At 44.8% G+C, this 17,266-nt stretch overlaps 1 protein-coding gene across 2 annotated transcripts in view; it reads right to left on the minus strand.

Annotated features, from left to right (window-relative positions):
- The window catches only part of LOC138976085 (uncharacterized), a 38,456-nt gene extending 25,672 nt beyond the window's left edge, over positions 1 to 12,784 (minus strand). For both annotated transcript variants that reach the window (XM_070348910.1, XM_070348900.1), the window contains exons 1-4: positions 12,588 to 12,784; positions 8,440 to 8,488; positions 6,636 to 6,707; positions 6,133 to 6,231 (exon numbers count right to left, since the gene is read on the minus strand). In XM_070348910.1, the coding sequence (XP_070205011.1) occupies positions 6,133 to 6,231; positions 6,636 to 6,707; positions 8,440 to 8,488; positions 12,588 to 12,696 (329 nt within the window). In that variant the 5' untranslated portion in view covers positions 12,697 to 12,784. The remainder of the gene's footprint in view (positions 1 to 6,132; positions 6,232 to 6,635; positions 6,708 to 8,439; positions 8,489 to 12,587) is intronic.
- Positions 12,785 to 17,266: the final 4,482 nt, after the last annotated feature.

Below are 17,266 nucleotides of genomic sequence, written 5' to 3' on the forward strand. Positions count from 1 at the left end.
CGTCTGGAGAATCTGGTGGCGAAGAGATCCACCAGAGGCTTCGAAGCTCGGGACCAGAGACGGAGCAGAGCCCCATGCGTGATGGTCCATTCCGACTGCAACACCTTGTCGGAGCGGCTGAACGCGACCAGAGCCAAAAACACGGCCTCCAACTCCAAAGAGTTGATGTGCCATGCGCTCTGCTCCACAGACCTCAGACCGGAGGCCGTGAGCCGTTCCGTGTGCGCTCCCCAACCCAGCAGGGACGCATCTGTAAAGAGGTCCAAGTCGGGAGGGGGAGCCGCGATCGGAACCCCCCTGCAGAGCCAACCCGTGTCCAACCACGGGAGGGATGCAGTCTGGAACCATTCCCCGAGGGGAACCAGCGCGTTCCAATCCACACAGGGAGAATCCACAAACGGCTTCAGCGCGTGCTGAAGTGGACGTTTGTGAGCTCTCCCCAGTGAAACAAGGAGGGCCATGGACTCCATCTGCCCCAAGATGGAGGCCATGGTCCGGAGGGAAGCCCTCGGGAGAAGCAAAGTCGAGCGCAGAAGAGCCTGGAGCTTGTCCACTCGCTTCTGAGAGGGGCGGACCGTCCAGGAGACCGTATCGAAAGACATCCCCAAGTAGGTGAACGTCTGTGACGGTACGAGCTCGGACTTTGCTTGGTTGACCGAGAATCCCAGCAGGCTGGCCTCTCGGAGAACCATCTGGGTGTGCTGAGAGCAACGAACCTCGCTCTGGCCCAAGATGAGCCAGTCGTCGAGGTAAGCCCTCAGACGAACACCCCGGGCCCTCACCAGTGCGCAAACCTGTCTCACCACCATGGTGAAAACCCATGGAGCGAGAGACAGGCCAAAGGGGAGTGCGCGGAACTGGTAGACTTGATCTGCCCACCGGAAACGGAGCCATTTCCGGTCGGCTGGATGCACCAAAATGTGGAAGTATGCATCCGTCAAGTCTATGGAGGTCGCCCAATCTCCCGGGCGGAGTGCATCTCTGACCGAGGCAGGCGTCTCCATTTTGAACCGAATCGTTCTCAAAAAGGTGTTGAGGAACGATAGGTCCAAAACAGGACGCCAGGCTCCCGAGGCCTTGGGGACGGCAAAGAGCCGCCCGTAAAACCCCGGGGAGCTGTGGTCTGAGACTGCCTCCACCGCGCCCTTCTCCACCAGAGAGGCAACCTCCAAGCGGAGGACGGCCCTTGCCTCTTGTGAGAAGGGTGGCTTGAAGGCTGGAGGAGACCTGGAAAGAGGGGCCTTGTCCTCCAGCCACAGTAAGCGGAATCCCGACCTCACAACGCCCACTATCCATTGGCTGTTCGTAGACTCCAGCCAATGCGACAGCGCCCGTGAAGGGCCCCCCGCCATCACCAAGGTGGAGGGGTGAAGTCGGGGACGCTTCATTGGGGGTGAGGCTTTCCCTGGGGAGCGCCTCTACCCCTGCCCGAAGAGGATCTCTTGCCCGACCCGCGGGAAGGGGCATGAGGCCTCTTGCGGGAAGCAGGGTGCGGCTGAGCGGAGGTCTTAGTCTGCTTAGACTGAGCCTGCTTAGGCGCGGCCTGCTTCTGCTGCTTCAGATTCTGAAGAGCGAAAGAAGAGAACTGAGTGTCTCTGTTACTCTCAATCTCCTGCTTCCTGGCATCAGAGGCCAGGTGGCCGAAGAGAGAGCCCTCGACCAAGGGCGACGAACGGAGGGTGTTCCTTGTCGACTCCTCAGTGAACTGTGAGTGGGCAAGGAACAAGTCCCTTCTGCACATGACCGCATGAGTGTAGTGCAGAGAGGACAACCTCATCTGTTCTTCATTCACCCTCGCGAGTGTCGAGAGAAGAGTGCAGATGTCTTCCGCGTCCTGCTCCGTGCTCAGAGTAAAGGGCGCCAACGACTCTGTGAGAGCCCGAGAAAGGGCGCGAAGAAGTGTCTCCGAAATGGAACTAAGTTCCAAGAGCTGTCTGCCAACTTCTTCAGAAGCGGAAAGAGTCTGCTCAGAAAGAGGCAGACAGGACTCTTTCTTCAGGGGCTTCGTGAGAAGTGGAAGAAGTTCCGGTGTGACCTGCAAAGGTGCACGCGGAAGCGCAAACAGCGAGAGCAAGTTCCGAGACAACTTGGGCATAGGCAACTTCCTCTGAGCCGCAAGGGGAACAAAGGAGGAAGCCTGAGCAGGAGAGGCTAAAAATTCCAAAGCCGGTTCAGGAGCTGAACCATGAGGCACCAGCAAAGGAACTGGGGCTGAAGGTAGACCACCGCCAGAGGTCGTGCCCTTGGCGAAGAGCCTTGAGAACTGAAACGCCACTGAGGGCGACTCAAGGAACCGGAAGTAGCTATCTTCCTCCTTCGCCAACCGGAAGTCAGCCATCGCGGAAGGCGCGGCCGCAGAGGGCATCGCCGACGCTGTAGCTCCGTCCGGAAAATAGCGGGACGTGACCTCCGCGGCCGCTTCAAGGGCAACCTTGAAATTGGCCGGAGCCCCCGAAAGCGTCTGCTCGTCGTCGAGGGACCTAGCGTCCGAAGCAACGAACGAAGGAGGTGGCGCAAAGCCATCCGAGTCCACGAAAGGACGCTGTGCCGAGGGGCCAGAAAACGGACGTCCGTCCTGCTGAAGGTCAACCAAACTCGTATCCTGACTAAGAGGATGAGCAAGGTCAAAGACCGAAGCTGAAGGTCGTGAGGCATCAGCTGACCCAAACACAGAAGTGTGTGGCGGCTGATGACTCACCTGAGGCAGGAAGCCTGTGTGCCCCAAGGTCATAGGAAGAGAAATGGCCAGTCCGGGCGGAGCCGGAAAAGCAGCCGAAACAGCAGCGCTATACCAGCCCTGTTGCTGCGTAGAATGAGGGCTGACGCCCGGAACCCCATAGGGGTGACCTTCAGTCAAACCAGGAGTGACAGTAGCCTGAGCACTCGAGGAATGACCTGAATGACCTTGAGACAAACCGGGAGTGACAGTAGCCTGTGCACAAGCGGAATGACCTGAATGACCTTGGGTCAAACCGGAAGTGACAGTAGCCTGTGCACTTGAGGAATGACCTCTACCTCCGGAGAGGACAGCTGCCGGAAACGGCTGCTGTGGTAAGGCGTGGTTCAACCCGGACGTGACAGTAGTCTGTGCACTAACCGAGGAATCACTACTCCCGGCCGGAGCCGGGAGCCCAACTGTCGCGGACGACTGCTGGAATAGGGCGAAGCTCGAGCCGGACGTGACAGTAGTCTGTGCACGCGCCGGTGAACCTCTGCCTCCGATAAACGGAAGCGCAGCTGCCGTAAACGGCTGCTGAGAGCACCAACCTTGCTGTGACCTTGTCCCCGGAGGGACATGCACTGTCACACTACCACAAGTAGTAGGCAACGAGTGCAGGTCAGGAAGAGAAGACGAGGGTCCCGGCTGGGACAGTCCACCAAGGTCGCGGTGGCCGGCAGTCTGGTCAAGGGCAGCCAAGGACACTGCAGGATCCAAACTCAACAAAGAGGCCAAGGAATGAATGTCGCTAACCCCCGGGCGGGGGACAGTGCTGGCCACAGCGTCTGGCCGTGACATCTCCTCACGTACCAAGCTTCTAATCTCTGGAAGCAAAGAGGAAATCAAAGTAGACACCAGAGCAGAGGACTCTGGTGCCGCAGCCGAAGTAGAACCGGCGGCCTTAGGGGCAGACGCACGCGGTTGAGAGCCGGACGGCAAATCGTCTGGCGCCGAGAACGGTACCGAAAACGAAACTTTACTCTGAGGGTCCGACACAGTGATAAGAGGCTTCTTGCTAGAAGACACGGGAGTAGAGGATTTGGGCTTACCAGGGCCCTTGCCCTTGCCCTCAGCCTTCCCCCCTTTCTTTTTGTCGCTGTCGGCCATGTTAAGACCGAGCGAAAAATGTAAACAAACAACTGAAAATAGCAAAGTCCGAACGGACACAAAATTCAGAAGCAAGCAAGCACAAACAACTAACACATGCAAAATAGCAACCGAAAGGAAGCCAAACGCAAGCTAGATAAAGTGTTAAGCGTCCGCACGGACGAAAACAACAGAATAGCAAAGACACGTGTTAGACGACAAATGGCGACCGGCAAGGAAGCCAAGAACTACTGAGAACTTCAAAGTCCAACGGACTAGCGAAATTAACAGCAGAACAAAAACAAACAAGTCAAGACTGAAAAGGAAAGATCTCACCAGCTGCAAAGCCAGCAAGAACGACGGGAGCCGAGGCCGGTAGGTGTCAGCAGACAACGAAAACAGCCAGAGCGAAAAGCAAACACGACCGTCTCTCTCAAGTGATAATAGTCGATTGATCTGTGTATCATGTGACCAGGCACCAGTAGTGACGTAGTTCACCCACTAATGGGAGGCAACCGCGGGTGGCAAGTACTATGGTGCTGTCACTTTTTTAGTTGAGGTTGCTTCCCTTAAACTTAGACGGGTAAGCTTTTATCAGGACCTAGCATCTCTAAGTATGTCAATGCTAATCATGTGATTCTGAGTAAGAATATGTAATTTAATGCAAGTTTCCAGTACAAAGGACTAAACATTTCTTACATACTGCTTGACTAAAATCTTTACAAACATTGACTATATTCTATACAAGAACCACTAAACAAGGGTAAAAGGAGAAACATAATCCGTTAGTCGCCTCTTACGACATGCGGGGTGCAGAGAAATAAGGATGTGGAAAAGAAGACTTTTGGTAAGTGAAATAAAGGTGATGGATCCAGTCAGATAGAAATAAGACAACAAGAAAAGAATTGGAAATCTGCAGGGAATAGTAGGGAGAGTTTTCTTGGAAGGAAATATAGGTGAAAGGACTGGTAAGGCAGAAATAGACAAAAGAAGAGAAGTAAAGGGGTGGGGTAGCTCTGTGGAAACACTCCCGCCGCGTGAAGGCGACCCCATGGGAGCAAATAAATGCATAGACCTTACGCAATGACATTGGAAAAAGACACCATGCAGCAATAGTTTTGTGTTCTGACATGCAGCTCTTTAAGTTTATACCACATGTGCAACAAGAGTAAGTGAGATTAAGGCGGAAACCAATCTTCTGGCATATGAGAGAACAGCATTGCAAGCATTGAAATGAACAAGCAACTTTTATCCTCAGAAAACACACAATCACAAACGTTTGCATTGTCAAAACGTTGATGCACACAAAGGTAAATATCAATGGATAAATTAGGCAAACAGGAAAGCATTTTTTATCCTACAGTTTTCAGTTGCAAAAGACGGCTCAGCATGTGCACAGAAAAAATTCTAATTAAACTGGATGCGGTCTCTGCACCACTGATAATATAAAGCCGTTGTTACTTTTAGTTTCTCAAACTTTCCATTCTAATCCTTTTAACCTGCCTTAAAGCTAATTTTTCAGTTGACGTTTTAACTTTGGTTCTGGTAATGAAATGGCTTGGTTTGTGTTCAGTTGCTTTTTTTTTTTTTTATAAACTTCCAAAACAATAAAATTAACAACTAAGAAATAGTAAAAGCAGATAGTCGAAAAGGGCCATCACCAACTTTTATTTTTTCATACTTGTCTGAAGGAGGCAACCCATATTATACCACCTACTTTAAATCTACATGTGTATCATGTATATTGCCAGTTCTCTGGTTAGAAGTGACTAAAAGTGCAAGTTCTAAAAACAGAAAAGACAGGACAGTCCTTCCAGTGACTGTACCCTTTCGGTGCCATGCTGGAGACCTCATTATATATATCTGGACAGCCTTATAGATTTCTTGAGGTTGAGAACACATAATATATACTGAATTTTTGGGATCACAAGGCACTTCACTGCTAAGGATGGCACAACCCCACTTTTGTTGCTGTTGTACAGATGTACTATATGTTTGCTTTTATTGATTTTGGTTGTTCTTGCAGCACTGCTGATTTTCCGCCAAAAGAGTTTATCTTGGTCGTACACACAAAGGATGCAGAGGTCCAAATTGCAAGGAAAAGTCGCACTTGGTAGGCCCGCACATGCACACAAGGCAAAACATCTATGCCTAAATGAGGCAAACAGGAAAGATTTTTATCCCAAAATATTTTCCAGTTGTAAAAGATGGCCCTGAATACTGAAAATCTAAACAAAGAAGAACGAGTCACTGCACCACTGTTGTAAAGTCCTTTTGAATTTCAATTTCTTAAACTGGACGAAATTTGTCATGGAAATTTTTTTAACCTTCCATCATGCGTTGGGTCCGTGTTCTCCTTTTCTTTGTCAGAGCTGGGTAATGGTGATGCAAACAGCTCGGCGCCTGCCACCGGGCTGCACTGGGCACTGCATGGACAAAAACAAACATTCAAAATAGCCTTCATACTCAAAATGTATGTGCAAAGAAAACCACCAATGAATAAATGAAGCAAATAGAAACAATTATTTCTATCCTGCAACATTCTTTTTAGTGCAAAAGATGGGTCTGTGTATAGGAAATGACACTGTGCCAAAAGTTGATCAGCAAAAACAGGACAAGAAAGATAAAATTAAATTATGGTGCACTGTCTTTTAGCCTGGAGAGTGGCTGAGTAATAGTACTAAAAATCATGCACTGCAAATGTAAATCATACAGGCTTTACCCTTTTTCTTGTCTTTAGATTAAAGAGGACTTAACTGTGTCTAATTTCTCCCTAGCTTGCACTCCATGTGTAACCTTACTTAGCCTGACAGACTAATCATAGACATACTTCTTCACAACCAGCTCCTGGACAGCTCGGTCAGCTGAAAGGTTGTGCAATTGTGCCTGCAGCTCAGCAATTCTGCAACATAAGAAAAGGCCATGAAATGCAACTGATCCGGCTGATGAAAACTTGCCTATTATAGTACACTTCGGTTAAAGGCTGCCATACACGTAGCGTTCATTAATTAATTCATATTGTTTACATGTGCCAATAATGTTATAAAACTGTACCTAAGGGGATATAATAACGACTGGCTGTAGCTTTCGAACACAGAAAAAATTATTTCAGTATTGCAAAGTGGTGTTGATAGTGTCGAATGTAAACAGAACAGTCTCAAAGTGAAAGTGGATGTTTTCCGGAAAATGCGAAGTTAACAAGAATACAGAAAAGCGCGCTATCCTGCTTAACACAATACGCTACCGCGCTAATCTGGCGTGTCAATATCACTACGTTTTGCACGTGGAAGGTGAGCGATTTCCTTCACGCGGGGATTGACGAAGCTGTACTGTCTGTGTTGACGGTCTAAAAATAGCCCAAGTCCTGGAGAACTGTTGCTAAACATAGCAATAAAGAATTAATTATTTCTCGTAATTGGTAAGGACTTCAAACCTAAAAATTTGCAGGAAGCTTAATGTATACATCCCCGCAACGATGGGAAAAGCCCTGGAAGTAATTAAACTAATTAAATAGGACTATATGTCAGCCTTTAAGCTTTAGCTAAAGATCCCAACAGGTATCCCACACTCCAGGGAAGAGGAAATACGCTCGCCCGCAGCGAGTGCAATTCTTGCTGGGCAATTGGAAACTGAACATCACTCGCCTGCAGTCGGCCAAGTGGAAAGTTTGTGAAGTCTGTAAGTAGCAGTTTCCAACAGTTTACTTATTCACTTCAATATTATTGCAAAATATATATCTGTTGTCAATAACTTCTGTCATTTGCTCCCATAGTTTGATTAACATGGTTTGATTACAAGTTCTTATCCTACATATCTGAGAGAGACTATCCATACACTCACACGTTGGTATATCCCGTAAATGAGGTCGTGTCAAACTAGTCTGATAGGGACCTAATTTTTCACTGCTCATGATCACAGAGTCACAGAGACAAGCATCATACTGGGAACACTTTTGCGCTTGTTCCCCCTGGAAGAATTTTGAGAACGTACATGTCACGCTATACTTTCTAGAGTGACATCATTTTGCTTCGATGTAAAACATTTCACAAGGCTATGCAAGGAATAAAGGTTCCAAAAGATGCGTCTTCAATTTGGGCGCTTCGACTGCGGGACGTTTGGAGCAAAAGACACGCGAGTACAGTATGTAGGATAAACAGCAAGCCATGTAGTATTGTAGTCACGTAGGTGCATGACCGTATTTACCCCGCCGAAGGGGGATAAGGCACTAGCAGGTGACTGCACATAGGTTGACCTGGGAGATCGGAAAAATCTCCACTTTAACCCACCAGACGCGGCCAGGATTCGAACCCACGACCTTCTGCATGGGGGGCCAGCGACTTACCACTAGGCAATTGCGCCCGTCTTGAAACAATTTTTGGCCTGTAAAAATTTCTGTGAGCTAGTAAATTTGAAAGCGTTACTTGCCTGTCGAGCTGGTGGACATTTTTAACTTCCGCATCCCTGCACTCCAACCTATGTCCAGCAGGCCTGACTTCAAATTTCTAGGAAGTGTTTATTTGTTTAATGTTGTTTGAAGAAATCAGCATAATCTGTCAATAATAGTCAGGTCTAGGCTTTCTCATGGTTAACATACAGTTAAATAATTAAAGCAATTCAGAGAAAAACTTCCTTACCTTCCCTGAAGTTCATCAACATCTTCTGTTTCAAGGACAGGCAATGCTTCTAGAAAAGAGAAACATGTTAAAATGAAATGATACCAACAAAGCATGCAAATAATCTACTTTTTTTTAAAAACATTTTTAACCTTGAAATGGTGAAATGGTGTATGGTTTGCAGTACATAACTCTGCATGAATTAAGCCAAAATATTACTATTAAGCATTTAGGCGATTTTCAAAGTAAAATTGACTGCACACAGCACTGAAAATGCTACATGTACTTAGTGTTTGAATTGTATTTTCCTAAATAAGCAACTTAGATGAGTAAAATAAGAGTGGTGTTACTGTTAGTTGTTCTCCAGATGAACCCAGAGGTTGCATCATATTAGATTACTCAAGTAAATGTAACCAAGTGCGGGGGATTTGTGGTGTAGGGGAAACAACTACGTTAGTCAAAAAAAGGGGATTGGACCGCGGGTTTGTTTCACTTTGCGTTGCTGAGGTTAAAATGTAGATTTGCTGCAAATTATGTTTTGACAACAAAATATGTTTTTGTGTTATTAAGATTTTATTTTGATTGACAGGGTATGAGTTCATAAAGGATCTGTGAGTTGGAAAGTGGTTTGAATCACGAGTACCGAAGGATTTAGGTTTTTGGCAGGAGAGTATTTTTGGGTCATGTGATTGGAGACGCGCGCGAAGTTGTTCCTTTTCCGCCTGACTGTGAAGTCGAGAAGACATGCTGGCGTAGTATTGAGAAAAGAATCGGGAAAGAAATAGAGATTCTTGGCAGCATCCGGTGATCTAATGTGGTAGATTGTGATGCCAGACGTGGAGGTAATTTTGATTTTATATCTGTATGATCGATGGTGAGATTAAGGATGAAAATTTGTTGGATTTGAAGTGGTGCTTGTTGTGAGAAAAGCCTGTTTGTGGATGGCGCCGGTGCAAATCATATTTTTGATGAAAATTGATGATTAATCACAGGTATATTGGTAAAATAGGATGATATTTTGGGAGAATATTATGTTGGTAGTTATAAGGAATGGGTTTGAAAACGATTGATCAGAAAATTGAACTTTTAGTTGAGTTGTGAAAGACAGTCTATTTATGACGAGGTGACGTCACAGGGTTGATTAAGAGTTGAAGTGGAAGCGTGATGTGACAGCCGAGACTATGTTGTTAAACCGTGTTGTACACAGTATTAGAAGAAAGTGTACTATGATAAAACATAAATTGTGGTAGATTTCCGGGAAAAGTATTAATTTCATAGTGAAGTCAGTCAGTAATCTGGAATGACAACATCTTGGATACGACAGGAAATCAAAATCGTTAATTTAGTCGCTATTGATAGTTCCGTAATAATTGCAGATGGAGGAGGATGCCGCGGTTTTCATGTTCGGCCAGAGGTAGCGTGACCGAGAGAGAAGGCATGAGAAGAGGTTCGTACATCCTTTCCTTTGCTTATAGTTGAATTCAGTGAAGAACAAGATGGCATTAATGTGTTATTAATGTAGTGTTAGCTTTGTTAATGAGTTGTATTGAAAGAATTACGACAGACATTGTGAAGATTTGATGATAAAATCGCCATTTAAACTTGGTGAAAGGGAGTGAAGAAAATTATGTTCCAACACAGAGAAAGCAGGTAAGAGGTTGTAATACCTTGATGTACATACCCACTGTGAAACAGGCAGTAATGTACCCTCGGTGTGTGTGCTTTTGTGTTTACAGGGAGCAGACGTCGTTTGTAGACTACTCTTTCCTAAGGGGTTTTCGGTTTTAGATTCAGGTTTCAGTTTTAGATTCAGTTTTCAGTTTTTAGTTTTCAGTTTTCAGTTTTCAGTTTTCAGTTTTAGGTTTAGTTTTAGTTTTAGGTTTAGTTTTGGGTTCGGGTTTAGGTTTCAGTTTCATAGTTTAGTTTTAGGTTTTATTTTTATATTTTTTATTTTAGATCTAGTTTTATTGTCTTACGGGGTTCTCTCGGTAATCATTATTTGTGATTGTTGTGAACGTCAAGTGTGCTCTCCCCGTATAGTGTAATCCAAACTTTAACCGGAAGTTGTGATGACATTGTCCATGGTAGGGGTGTTTGTAATAGTTGGCATTGTGAAGAGGACAGTGTATTGAATTTTTTGATAAAAGGATGGTTGTGTGATCTGCTAGTATTGGGGTCAGTGAGTGCCCTGTAGATGTATGAGAATGATCTAGCATGGGATTAACCCTTTTGTCGCCTGACAGAGATATTGTACGCTCAGGCTGAAGCCCACCAATCCTCTGAGAACTCGTCTTGTCTGTACGTATGTGTATTAGCTGCCATTATATTAAGAAATAAAGTATAAAGTGACAACATTTATTGTGTGTCGTGGTGGTGAAAGCAGACGCGAGTTTGTGTTGTAATTGTTTTCTACGTTTGTTTTGTTTTGTGAAATTATTTTATCTTTTTAATTAGTTTCAATTGGCCAAGTCTTTCCCGGTTCTTGTCTTATTTTTCAACGGGGTCTCGAGACACGAGCCCACGGCAGGCCTTGGGTTAGAGCTCCCCCCAAGTAAATACTGGGAGTTCAAAACTAGTTCCTTCCACTCTTCTTGTATTTTTATCACATATTTGAGTGAGAGAGTGGAAGTTGATAAGTTCGATCCGTGCAAGTCTCGCAAGAGGACGTAGGAAATCCTCTTCCGGGCATAGTTCGTACGGAGAGAACGGGGCTAACTCAATAATGTGATTGGCACCTCCTTGTTTATCTTAGATTTTTACTTCGGTCTTATTTGACCCATTGTGACCTTTGTTGGGCTGTTATTTGACTGTAGTAGGGTCTTAAAACTCTTATAAATATAGATCTCATGATTTACTGCACTATGTGGTCATGTCATTAATATTCACTGGGTTCTGGTCAGACAAAACTGGAAATGCTAAAATATCTGCCGTTAAAAACAATACCAGAAAATAATATTTCTCAGCGGGTTACACAGAAGCATAAGAAAGAACCTGATAGTGCTACAAAGTCAGATAGTCTGTGAATGTGATATAGCTTTCTTGAGTGGAAGCGTTCTTAATCATAATGTAATCCCACATATCATTAGCTAATTAGTAATTAGCTTGATCACCTGAGTGTGATATCAAAATGAAACAGCTCGATGTTTTCTTACCAATCCAGTAGTCATAGTAACTTGACATTTGCTTGCAATGGGACCGTATATCCGGAGGATAGAACCTGCTTTATTCTCTACGAGTCAATCTCAGACAAGGACCAATCAGAACGCGCCGTTGCGGCCTTCACGCTGTGTCTTGAAAAAACGGTGGACAGCAACTAACAGCTTCTTTTCGTCAATTCAAAACTTTTTGGAAGAACAGTTTCTTAATCTTACTACTGAAGATACAAAGGAGACATTTAGGCCTGTACTACGGTTAGGAACCATCAGATGCAACAGTCTGCGTAATTACTTTCTCGTGAAGGCCTAGAAATGCTTAAAGCTATTTTTAGAAAGGGTGAGAGTGACACTTTTCCAAAAATCGTGTGCTCTTGCGCAGTGCATTTGCCATGCGACGGGTTGCATTATGCAAGTCAATTGGCGATTGCCTCCTATTCATGGAAGGGCGCTGGAACATTTTGCTTTGTGCGGGTGTTTGGGTGGAGACATGATGCACACAAAGTAAAGTGCGGGACGGACTCTGCTCTGTGCTGTAACACTGGCAAGTTCAAAACACAAGAAAAACGATTTCGTTATGCGGGCAGCCACGGGGGATGTATGTATTTTTCAAATGGTTGTAAAATAAGTCTTGTATTTATCACCGTACTCAAGCCCTGTTCTAAAACCCTTATTTCTTGTGAGCGACGCAGCATTATATGGAACAAATCGTATGATTGAATCGCTGCAGTGTGACCCTAGCTCAAGTCCCAAGAGTGAAAGATAAACTTAAAGTGGATGGTACTAGTAGACCCATGCAAATAAAACCAGAGGTGGGTTGGTAGACAATTTACTGCTTTTAGCGATTTGCCCTAGAGCCCAGTAACAAGTGTCATTTGACCTAAAACGAGATAAAAGAAAATCACAAGATAATAAATAATACACCCGGCGATTTGTCTCGTACCAGACATGTAGATGTACCTGTATGTAGCAGTAAGGCCACTTCTGCCAACTAATACTCCCACAAATAAAACTTACCTAATACTTGGGCGATTATAACTGCATGGTCCTTTGTGCCTAGGTGCCGCTCTGAGTCCCTTACTGCCATCCAAATAATGTCGTCTGCGGTGCTACCAGGTGCTTCCATTCTTGCTTTTACTTGTGGTCACTACTGCTGCAGGTGTTAGCACTTCGCCGCCACAAGCAGTCGAATTCGGAGGCCCATGGGAGGTAACTCCATCGATAAGCATTGGAAGAGCAGTTCCCATTCTGCCGGGTTGACAAGTTCCCGTTTACCTGTGAATCGTAACGCTGATGGGGTCTATGTCGACCAAAAGAGTGGGATTCCCTGTAGGTGGAGTTCCTGGAGGGGGATTCCCTGTAGTTTTTCAATAAAACTTGCAAACCATACTCGAATTTCTAAGAAATATCAAAAAAGATTGAAAAACATCAAATTCTACCGATGTCGCCAAGCATCACGTGACTTTCAGCGATATCAGCGACACGCTACAGGAACTAAATCCTGTGGTATTCCCTGTATACAGGGAATCCCCCTCCAGGAACTCCACCTACAGGGAATCCCACTCTTTTGGTCGACATAGACCCCATCAGCGGGTAGTAACCGATCCGGCTTTATGCACTGATGTTATTGGTACCTCCAATCACTAACCGGAGTGGTAGAGCCCACAGAAGGGTGCCTGACCATATGACTAATCTGACAACAACCTACACACCAGAACCATCACTGAATAGTTGAAGGGGGATGTTCCTTGAAAAAAAGGAAACCAAGTCACTTTTTACATATCGGCATTTCAAGTTATACTAAGCATCCCTGTACTAAGTTAGATCGGGTGACATAAGATAAATATATTGGTTAAAAAGATGTTATCTAATAAATATCAAATTGGACCTGGAATTGGGTGAAGCATTGTACCTTTTTTACAGGCAGTGTGTGTTTGTGTGTCACAGTATGCGCGCCGTGTGTCTACCGCAGTCAGTACTGTGTGTGTCAGTGCCAAAATGTGTGTGTGTGTGTGTCAGTGTGTGTCTGTGTGTATGCGCGCGCAAGTGTGTGTGTGTGTGCCGTGTGTGGCAGTGTCAGTGTGTGTGTGTGTGTCCCCGGCCGTGTGCGGTGCGGCAGTGACGCCGGTCAGTGTGTGTGTGTGTGTGTGTGTGTGTGTGTGTGTGTCACGGTCAGTTTGTCACTAGTGTGTCAGTTTTTGTGTCAGTGTGTGTGTGTCAGCGTGTCACTGTGTGTGTGTCAGTGTGTGTGCGTGTGTGTGTATGCGCACGAGTGTGTGTCACGGCAGTGTGTGTGTGTGTGTCCCCGACAGTGTGTGCAGTCACGGTCAGTGCCGTGCCGGTCAGCGCCTCACGGTGTGCACGGTCACGGTGTGTCGGTGTGTGTGTGTTGGTGTGTGTGTGCACGGTGTGTGTGTGTGTGTGTTAGTGGGTGTGTGTGTGTCAGTGTGTGTGTTAGTGTGTGTCACGGTGTGTGTGTGTGTGTGTGTGTGTGTGTGTGTGTGTGTGTGTGTGTGCAAAGAAATACACTGACTGCAGTATAGCAGACCTGTCTCGAGTAGGCCCTATATATATATGTATATTCAGTGGTAAGAGGCATACCGTGTCGAGACCTGCGTGAACACTCAGTCATAAGAAAGAAGAGTGTCTAATATCAGTACATATACTACTAGAATGAATACCCGCTTCGCCGGGTAGCCGGCTTCGCCGGGAAGAAGTACTTAGAGCCGTACGCCGGCTTCGCCGGGTCCGAACTATGGACCCGCCAAGCTTAGGTCCCTCCCAGATTCGTGGAATGGGAACAGCACGAAAATGATTCAGTGGCCATAATGCCATTCCTGACCATATCGAGTCCCATCCTTGTCAACGAATGTAACCGTGTTAATCACCTTTGGAGGCGAACTCCACTCAAACAGGACTGAGCAAGTTATGACTTCTCAAAGGAAGGCCAGTACATAAAATTACGTTAAAATTAATATTAAAAGTCCTACGGTTTTGAGCCATTAAGGACGTGAGTGTTTGTCCGCTTTCAAAAAGAGGAAAGAAAAAAAAAAAAAAAAAAAAAAAAAAATTACACAAAAGCCGCCAGACCACATCACAAACAGAACTGAAGAATGCACAGGTGTTGCTTACATAGAGACACACACACTTACACACACACACACACACACACAGAGAAGCCGTATCTATAGAGAGATAGATGACAGTGTATTTTTCGCGTGGCTATAAATTGATTCGACCTTTGCACTTTTACAGTGAGGATAATTTACGGGTCCAATTTACGTTCTGTACACTGCGTTGACCTTCTAAAAATAGGTAACAGTAACAGAACGCCGGGAATATCCGAAGACGCTCAGCGCAGTGGACAGCGCAGTGTAGTAACTTACAACTGAACGGGAAAGCCACACGAAGGAAGGGAGATAAACGCCAAACACTGGAGAAGATAAGGAAGAGTTACTTATAATGGTGAAATGAACACAAAAACGGAAATGAGTTCAGCGCTGCGCGCTGAGAGCACGTGTTGAAATATCTCATCGATGATATTGTGTCCGGGGTGTAGCTGAATACGGTGTCCAAATTTGAAAAAGATCCACCGAGAACTTTGGCGTTGTGATGTGGTGTAGCGGCTATGGTGTGTCGGTATGGGGGCCCGGGTAAGCTGAGGTGGAACCAAAATAGCTGAGGTGGAACCAAAATCGGTTCCGCGCTGCGCGCTGAGAGCACGTGTTGAAATATCTCATCGATGAGGTTGTGTCCGGGGTCTCTCTGAATAAGCCCACCAAATTTGAAGCAGATCCATCGAGAACCTTGGCCGCGCATCGCGCACAGACACACAGACAGACACACAGACACACAGACTCTAGTCGTATATATATATAAGATTATATGAAAGGATTTGAGAGAGAGAGAGAACTTTGAACTTTGAACTTTGAACTTTATTTTTTTTATAACTTGAAGAGAGAGAGAGGGAGAGAATTTTTATATAGTTTGCATATCCAGCCTTCGCCTAAATTCGGGAAAACACAATTTTAAGACAGTAACAGAATTTACAAATAATCTTATAACCTATTGGGGAAAACAATCGAGAGAAATACATTCTTATTAGCATTTGTACTTGTTTTGAAGGTGTTTGGCTAGTTGATTCTTCAAAGAGTTCATGTTCACACGGAAACCAAAGAATTCAAAGTAAGCACAGAATTCCACAGCATGGTTCCAGAATATACCAGACGAGCATTGAAAAGATTAATTCTTAGGATACGTGAAGTGAGTTCATTGGCATGACGGGAACGGGTTATGGAGAAACTTTCTAAAAGTACACAGCCGGGTGCGGCTTGCCATGTCACGAGTCATTATTTTATTCATCAAAGCTCTGGATCCTTTGCTGCAGATAATTCGTTCTTTTGGGGGCGGGACGACGGAGTGCTGACAAGGTTCTAATTTTCATAAGTACTAACCTAGCTGCTCGTTTATGTAAGCTAAAGTGGGTTTTTTTTATTATGTATGCCGCACTATGCAGGTTGAAGCGTAGGCTATAAGAAAGATATAGAGAGACTGAGTTAGAGAGAGAGAGAGAGAGAGAGAGAGAGAGAGAGAGAGAGAGAGAGAGAGAGAGAGAGAGAGAGAGAGAGAGAGAGAGAGAGAGAGCGCCTGGAGAGAGAGAGAGAAATTGTGAGTTGTGAAACGCTGTAAAACTTAAAAGCCGGTTCAGACAAATGTGACGCGGCAACTCTCCAAACTCAGTTAAGCCAGTCTGAAACGTATACTTCCATTTTAATGGATTTTGTATCGGCTGCTGTGACTGTACTTAAAGATTAAACGATCTTAATTTAATCATCCTGTTGCAGACATCGTTATAGTTCTTATTATCATCAAAACGCAGGACTGTTTCACGACATATGTTTTAACTCTTACCAGTTCGGGGGTTTTAGGGCATATTTTACATGCCTACTTGCCGAGTGGCTATCTGGGGTCATATTTTAAATGAAATATAGAAAGTTATATATCAAATGAAAGGAAAATTAATAAGCTTTTCATATTTGCAAAGAGAATTGTGCTATCTTTAAAGGTAAAAAAGGTTATGGGGGTGACAACATGATTTTTGTTGAAATTTGTACGCCCATTTTTTGGAACACGTGACAAACACAAAGAAGACATTTTTTTTGTGTTCAGTTTATTTTAGATATGCTGCTAACTAGTCTGTTTTGGCATTCATTTTACATAACATAGCAAAGTTTTATTGATTTTTGCTGATAAACAAAAAAGTTATTGTCACCTGAATACCCCCACCCAAATTTCAAAGTTGGATGTTTCATGACATACGCATGCCTAAGGCTTCACACAAAAAAAGTCTGTTTACGGTATCCCGACCGACCCTATTTTTTCGCGCGACCCTAGACTTTGTTTTGGCATTTGGGGGAAGAAAAAAAAAGTCTTTGTTTTTTGGCAAAATAACTTAAAAATATAATTTTTGGGGAAAAAAAAAAGAAAAAAAAAAGGTCTTTGTTTTTGGGAAAAATAACTTAAAAATATGTTTTTTTGGAGAAAAAAAAAAGAGTCCCGACCTACCGACCCTATTTTTTTGGCCTATGTTACCGTTAACAGACTATTTTTTTGGGCCTAATAATGCATTCCTATAACTAACTTATAACAAAAACCCAGCTTGTTTCTCTCATAAAGTGTGTCTAACATATGAGTTT

This window comes from Littorina saxatilis, linkage group LG1 (assembly GCF_037325665.1).
Source record: "Littorina saxatilis isolate snail1 linkage group LG1, US_GU_Lsax_2.0, whole genome shotgun sequence".
NCBI lineage: Eukaryota > Metazoa > Mollusca > Gastropoda > Littorinimorpha > Littorinidae > Littorina > Littorina saxatilis.